We start from the raw sequence: 7,349 nt of genomic DNA on the forward strand, positions 1-7,349 counted from the left end.
ACGAACCAACACAGTCCTGAGCATCATTTTTTTGACATTACCCTAGGTTTCTCTCTCTTCTGTTGCTGTTCCAGTGGTTGCTTTACATGTGCATGTATCCTTCTACAGGTTCCCCCCCACCTGCTGCGCACCAAGATCACTAAGCCCACTACATACCACGAGTCCAAGCTGGCAGCGAAGGAGTACCAGGCTGCCAAGGCACGTCTGTTCACTGCCTTCATCAAGGCGGGGCTGGGCGCCTGGGTGGAGAAGCCCACAGAGCAGGACCAGTTCTCTCTCACTCCCTGAGCCAGGCGGGTGTCAAGCACAGAGTGCGAGGCTGCAGTGCCGAGTCATCCCCCAGAGCCTTGCATCCGAACCGGGACAGGTGTGCACTTTAGGGAGGGCATGGGGAGTCTGGGGGAACCACTGGACATCAAGCACCGTCTCCAGCAGCTCTCACCCCACAGGGCAGCATGGAGACGTCGGGTGCCGGGCACCTCACATGTGAATGGGAATCAGGTGCACAGTGGAGGTGCATGGGGGGGGCATAGGGGCCCATCACCACCCCTTACCACACATTTCCCCTCCTGAGCTACCCAGTGACCGCTTTATATCTCAGTTTACATTAGACATTGAGTTCTACTGAGTAGGGCTTCCTAAGTATAGGAAAATAGAAATTACTTTGTGTGAGATTCTTGAATAAATAATTTATTCAGAGCTAGGAATGAGATTTATAAAATAAGAAGTAATTATGTCAGGTCACTTTTATGCCACATTATTTTAATTGCAAAAAAAAAAGCGTTTCTATGTGGAAGAGCACGAGAGTATAGAGGTAGGGAGAGAACCACCATGCACACATCTATGCGTGGCCGCTCCTCTCCGTAGGTCCTTCACAGGTAGGTCCTCACAGTAGGTTTTAACAGCTCTCTTGGGGTGACCCAGCATGATATGGTGTGACCCTGGCACATACTGGCCCTGCAGCAGGGATGCTGTGTCCTGCAGAGTCATGACCTAGGATTGGCTGCCTCTAGAAACTACCATGCCCCTGGTTAGGCTCAAATGATGGAGAACTCGATTTGCTTCTAAATAAGTGATGATCGAATATGTCCATAGCCTGTATTGGCGGGTCTTCATTGGGGGTTTAAACCATGTAGGTTTGGGGACCTAGAAGCACTCAGTAGGGCTGCTATGCACACAGAGCACACAGCCTGCCGTCTGCTCCTTCCTTGGGATCTGGTGGGTCGGAACCACTGACTGACTACTCAGAAAGCTTCACAGGATGGAAAGAGTTCTTTAAGCAGGTACCATTCTTGGAGCATGCCAGGTAGGGCATAGTAGTGTTATTCCTTCTAGCTTTATCAGACACGTGTTTATAAAACATTCAGGTTGAAGCTGGTGAGACAGTGTGAGGCCGGAACGCTGCAGACCAGACATTGGTGTCTCGACAGGCAGGCCTGGGTGCTATTGGCATCTTGTGGCTAAGCCCCAAAATGCTTCTCAGCACCCTTTAGGCACAGGGTGGCCCCCAGGGCCCTGGAGTGGACCGCCTGGACCTCCTGTGCTCAGACTTGCCCCAGGTGCCTTGTTGCTTCCACTCAGGATTAGGGAGGAGTAGAGAGAGGAAGGGCTGTGGCTGTCAGCTCAATGTGCCAGCCTGGTCCGGCAGGTTGCTCTGAAGATCCTCAGGGCATGAGCAGAGAAGATGCAGACTCATCCCACAGCACACATCCACTGCAGCTGCATCCAGAGCACTGACAGCTGTATGGCTCTGCGCTGTCCACCCAGGTGTTCGTGTCCTTGACACACTGAGAAAAACCAGAACAAAAGCATAGCCACTGTCGGTTCCACCAGTTTCCCAGCAGACCTCAAGAGAATGTGTGTTGTTGCTTACACGGGACCTGCTTATGTCCCCATGTCAGGAGCCCTGTCTGTGTCCTTGTGGGTATCTCACATGGTTCTCATCCTGTGGGACTTGATCCTCATGGCATGAATGTCCTACCAGAACTCTCTAGTGACATGTGATATCACAGACATCTCCAACTCACCACCTGCCCTCCTGACGAGGGTGAGCTCTCCCAGTCAGGATCACAGAGCCCTATGTGCCATGGCAGGGCCTTGTTTGGGTAAAATGCACTGGGGTTCCTTAGGGAAAGGGTCTCATATTGTCAGAGTATCAGCACCTTCCCCACAGGCTCCTGCACTTTCCAGAAAGAAAAACACCATGTTGGTGTGCTCTTACTCTTGTTTTAAATTGTATTTTTTCTAGTGGAGGTGGGGAGAGGGACTTAATTGGGTTTTTCTGTTTGTTTTTTAAGTACATTTAGGTTTTAAAGCGCAGCAAAAGTATATCCCATATACACTAAAAACCTTACATTTCATCTGGCTTTCCATGTCACGTAACAAGGGTGCCCAACCAGGAAGCGGATGTTATAGCACACAGAACACCTGAAACCACAGGGGCCTGTCCTGCATAGAGCTGACCTAGGCCCTGGAAGGAGGGAGGAAGGCAGCCTGGAGGGCACCCTGTGGTGAGAAGGCAGCATGGGGCATGCATCGCCTACCCCTGCTCTTATGTTAGGGCAGCTCAAACAGCCCGTCTGTGACAGAGAGAAAGGAAACAGAAATGCTAATTTAAGATACTTAGCTCTTTGAGCCCCTTCCTGAAGGTCACCGTGGGTGACACCATGATGATAGTCCATGTTCAGGACCTAGACATCACACACTCAGCAGAAAGCTTGACACACCAAGAACATGATGCAATTTTTTTGGATACTTCAGCAGGTAAAGGTCAGGAGGTTCTCTGTTCTGCGTACTTTGCTAAACCTGAAGTATTAATTCCACAAAGCAGTATCCCTCAGGACTGTTCAGGCTCAGCTTCGACAGGGCTGTAGCTACGCACTAGGAGGTCATTATCACGAGGGAGTCTCAGGTAGGCTAGCATGTTTGCGTAGGGCCAGGGCTCTCCACTTAGATCTAGGCAGGGTGGCTGTGGTGTCCATACCATTAACCCTGACCCATTAATCATATCAGGAGGGAGCACCTCTCCCAACGAGGGACACCAAAGAACTACAGCTTTGAATCTGAGTCTTTGACCATTCTTCCTATATTGAAGGGTTTTTTTAATAATTAAAAATAAGTTTAAGTGTGCAAGTCATCATCTCATAAGGCATTGCTCTCTATTTATTTTATCCCCAGCTCATCTTACCCAGGCTGTAGTTACTTGTTTTTTAAACTCATGTCTCCCCTTTAGTTTCAGACGGGTGCACCAAGGGTGGGCAGCCAGCAGAGGGTCAGGAATGTCGGGTAAGCTGCGTATTACCCCATGCTGAGAGTAAATACACACGGTGCAGGAGCAACTTGTCACTTCCAAAATATTTTACTCCGGAAATGTCAGCTCTGTCCAGTAGTAACTTTGATCCAGAAAGAGAAAGAAAATGAGCTGAAATTCTCATCTGTAAGTTCTCAAAATTAGGGAACCTCTCCGAAGATCCCTTCATATTGTGGGAAGGGCAGAGTGTGCGTGTTCAGTGTGTACAGCTTGTTTGCGTCCTTGTCTCTTGGCATATCTAGCCTGTGACAGTCTCCCCAAGGCTGAGGAGGTGGTGACACCGCGTCTGCAGCTGTGAACTGCTCCACACTGGGGCTGCTGAGTTCATGTGACATTAGGGAATGAGCAGATTAGTCACACAGGTCTGATCAATCGTGACTGGCCCCTCAGTGCACTTTTCCTTCCGTTCCTGGGGAAATTTTCACGTCTCTGTGGTAGTGCCTGTACTTTGTGTTTGCTGTTTGTATGACAAGTGCCCAGCCTCAGAAGCACTTAATTGTAGCCACAGCAGGAGCTGATGGTACATAAGGAACTGATGGGCCATTCTTCTGAATGGAACACAGTAGGTTAAAAGCACAGTTTGTGGAATGTTAATGGGATAAGCCCCTGAAAGCTGTTTGCTTTTCCAGGCTTTGAGTTATATACTTTTAATTTGATTTTAGAATCTGGACACTTTACATGAATGTAATTCAGCCAAGAAACATGTTGCTAAGATACAATCCTCAGTGTTCTCTGTATGTATATTTATGTATATACCACATGTTACAGCCTGCATGAGCTTCCTCTCACACCGAGCCCAGCCGGAACTGAGCATGAGATGTTGTCACATGTAGACAAAGGACTGAGATGTTCTCAATAAAGACTAAGACATTTCACTATGACTTCTTGTGGAGATTGTCCTTTTTACTTTTGTTCTTGCCTCCATTGGTGGGTCTAGAGTCAAAACCTCTTGATCATAATTTGAAAGATATGGATAGCTGCCGCCTGAGAGCTGTGGGTCTCAAGTGTGTCTGGTCATGTTATTTCCTGTACATTGCACCAAGTGCTCAGTGCATGTATCCACTTTGAGACTCCCTCAGATCCTTGCTCCTGGCTGCTCTGTCTTCCTGGGGACATTTTGGCTCTGCTCCAGTATACAGGATGCTGTGGAAAGGAAGAATGTTCATGATTCAGGGAGAGTTGGCTATAAGACTGTAAAAAGCGTAGTCTTGAGGGAATGTGTATGTATTGTGTAAAGGAGCACGTGGATAAGTCTACAAGGAAGGCACTGTGGCCTCGAACGCGCAGAGATCCACTTACCTCTGCCTCCTGAGTGCTGGGATTAAAGGCGTGCGCCACCACTGCCCAGTGCCCATCTGTCTTTTAAAAGCAGCACAATTAGAAACATGCATGACCTGCTTCTCTGTTTTGGAACTGGTCAGGTAGTAAAACCAATTCAGTTGAGAGTTTGACTTACTCAGTTAAACACGTTTGCTTTTGATTGTTTATCTCAGGCTGAAAACAGGGAAGCCAAAAATGGGGGCAAACAGCTGTTAACCTGTGTGACCTAGGAAATGCCCGCTGCCTCTACTCCTTTCATGCCCTCCTCTCCAGGGTCAGAGGCCACTTGGCTGGGTCTCAGGCAGTTTGCCTCTCTGCTTGTGTCTTTTATTTTCTGTGAGTGAACTAAATGTTCTTTAAAGTATTGCAGACGTACATTCTGGTGTGGCAGCTACCTGACTTAGCGTTTTAGCAATCTGTTTACTGTTCTAACTGGCTGTTGAACCTGGGAGAATGGATCCTGAAAATAAGGTGGACTAAAGTCTCGTGCAGTAGCCAACTTTATTCAGAGCATGGGGTTAAGAATGGTCACATAAGCAAAGTTCTCAGGAGATCAAGCTGTAGACAACCACAGGGACAAACTGCTCGTGGTGTTTAAACAATAACAGTAGCCAGTTGTAGTGAATAATCCAAAGTAAACACTTCTATCTGTTACACCTGGGAGGAGCATGAAAACGCATTTCAAGAACAAGTCCCTATTTTTGAAGAGAAAGGTCACAAGACTGTCTTGTTTTCTTGGAATTTTCTTACAGGCTCTCAGAATTCTGACAGCAACTCCTACCTTTCGTTTTTGTAAGTTTGAAGGAGCATTTGATGATGATGCTAACAGATAAAGAGAAGAGTTGTGACACAGTCAGAACCCGTTCCTCACATGGGAGAGGCCCTGAGTTCCATCCGCAGGGCACAGAAAATGAAGGGAAGAGGGAGCCTGTCTGTGCCAGCAAACAAACTAGGAGCCATAAGCGTGAGAACACGAGGCTTCTCACCTCAGTGCATAACCCGAACATCCACCTGCATGTTTCATGGTTGTTACAAATTAAGACTCGTTTTCTTTCAGTACAAAACGAGTCAGGTAACTATATTAGGGCCACGTGTTTAAAATCCCGACTTCATTGTCTCCAGAAATTTCTCTTCCAGGCTGTCTACCGTAACTCATTTCTCATGGTCTTCTTTTTCAATCTCCCTGGAAAAGCTTGCTAACACTTTTGTTTCTATTGGAAAAGTAGGTCAGTTTTTTTCTCTGACAGAAGCTAGGTCTGACTTGGTTCACTGGTGTGACAAGAAGGATTAGGTTCCATGGAGGGCGTTTGCCATAAATAGACCGCACCAGCTCTGCCACTGCAGCGATGCAACAAAACGTAAAATGTTGGCGTAGGGAAAGCATTTTATCAATATTAAATTGATATTAAATTGGGGGGGCAATGAAATTTGCATCTCAATGTCCCAGACCCCTCTGAATCTATTAGGTTTAACAAGGTGACAAAGAATCACGGATAAATGGCAGCCTCTTGATAAGTTGTGTCATAAACACCGTGACTCGGGATGACAGGATGACAGGTTCTCCTGCAAGCCGAGTGGTTTCTGATCCTTTGCTTTAAAACACTTGAATAAAAACCTCATTGACTTGACAGCTGACGAAGCATTAAAATCATTCTCACAACTTTTAAATTTTTTAACCACTGGATTTGGGGGGGTATTACTTAGAAATTCAGAACACAGTCAAGATTGTTGGTATGATTATTCTTCTTTAGTTCATTCAGTTTTCTAACATTCCCACAATGGCAAAATTAGCATGTAACTGAGGCTAAACCTTGCCACAATGGAACAAGGGCCTCTTGATCCTTGGTTGGAGGTTGGAAAAGCCTTTCATCAACCCATTAGGAGGTACCGGGTCAATGACAGTAAGTTACCACCTGACATGTGTTTTTGAAAAATTGTGATGTGCGAAAATAATATAATTCCAGGGTATCATTAACAAAGCCCTTGGCTAGAGTAAATTTAAGCTTTCATTTATAAGAAGTTGTTTGTAGCAGAGAAATTAGTATGATCACCACTTTGAGAAGCAAAAGAACATTACATAGGGTCAAATTCTCTGCGGAGGTGGGAAATCATCAACAAAGCTTGTTCTGCCAAGTGGAGGGTGGAGTGGGGTGGCATGCCTGCTAAATCTGATCTCAGCAGACCTCAGTCACCCAGCCCTCAAAGACTAAAAACCGGATGGATGCAGGGAGAGCCAGAGCAGTGGTCCGATAGCTGGAAACCTGGGGTGAGGTAGCAGGAAGTGGGAGGGATGCAAGGAGAGAGTGCGTGTGCTGGAGCAGGGCTGCACGGGAGAGAAGGCTGGGCCGATGCAGAGTATCTACAGCTGTAGACATTTAGAAGTAAGGGATAGTGAACAAGACCAAAGTCCCTGCCTGTGAGCCCCTCCTGAGCCTGCCCAGGACCTCTCCAGTGTGGGTGGCGGAGACGGGATCTGTAGCCAGGTGGTTTGCAAAGTGGTCACCCTGCAGGTAGACTGCCAGGAACTCCGCCACTCCAAAGACCTCAAAGCACGCAGCCATTGCCGAGTGTCAGCTGAGCTGCAGCGTCAGCGTCTTCTAAGGCCAGAGACCCTCTGCTGTGAGTACATCCTGCCCTCCCCCCAGCTCCATCTGCATCTTCTCCTTAAAGTGCAGAACGTGAGTTTCTCCTCGGCAGAGGCAAAACGGAGAAGTAGGGC

The 7,349-nt window shown here is 47.4% G+C and overlaps 1 protein-coding gene across 5 annotated transcripts in view; it reads left to right on the forward strand.

Moving 5' to 3' along the window:
• The window catches only part of Adarb1 (adenosine deaminase RNA specific B1), a 123,300-nt gene extending 119,109 nt beyond the window's left edge, over positions 1-4,191 (forward strand). For 4 of the 5 annotated variants that reach the window (XM_075979869.1, XM_075979867.1, XM_075979868.1 and 1 more), the window contains one exon: positions 109-4,191. In XM_075979869.1, the coding sequence (XP_075835984.1) occupies positions 109-288 (180 nt within the window). In that variant the 3' untranslated portion in view covers positions 289-4,191. The remainder of the gene's footprint in view (positions 1-108) is intronic. The other variant, XM_075979871.1, reaches the window with a different exon arrangement.
• The last annotated feature ends 3,158 nt before the right edge of the window (positions 4,192-7,349 follow it).

This window comes from Microtus pennsylvanicus, chromosome 7 (genome assembly GCF_037038515.1).
Source record: "Microtus pennsylvanicus isolate mMicPen1 chromosome 7, mMicPen1.hap1, whole genome shotgun sequence".
Lineage (NCBI taxonomy): Eukaryota > Metazoa > Chordata > Mammalia > Rodentia > Cricetidae > Microtus > Microtus pennsylvanicus.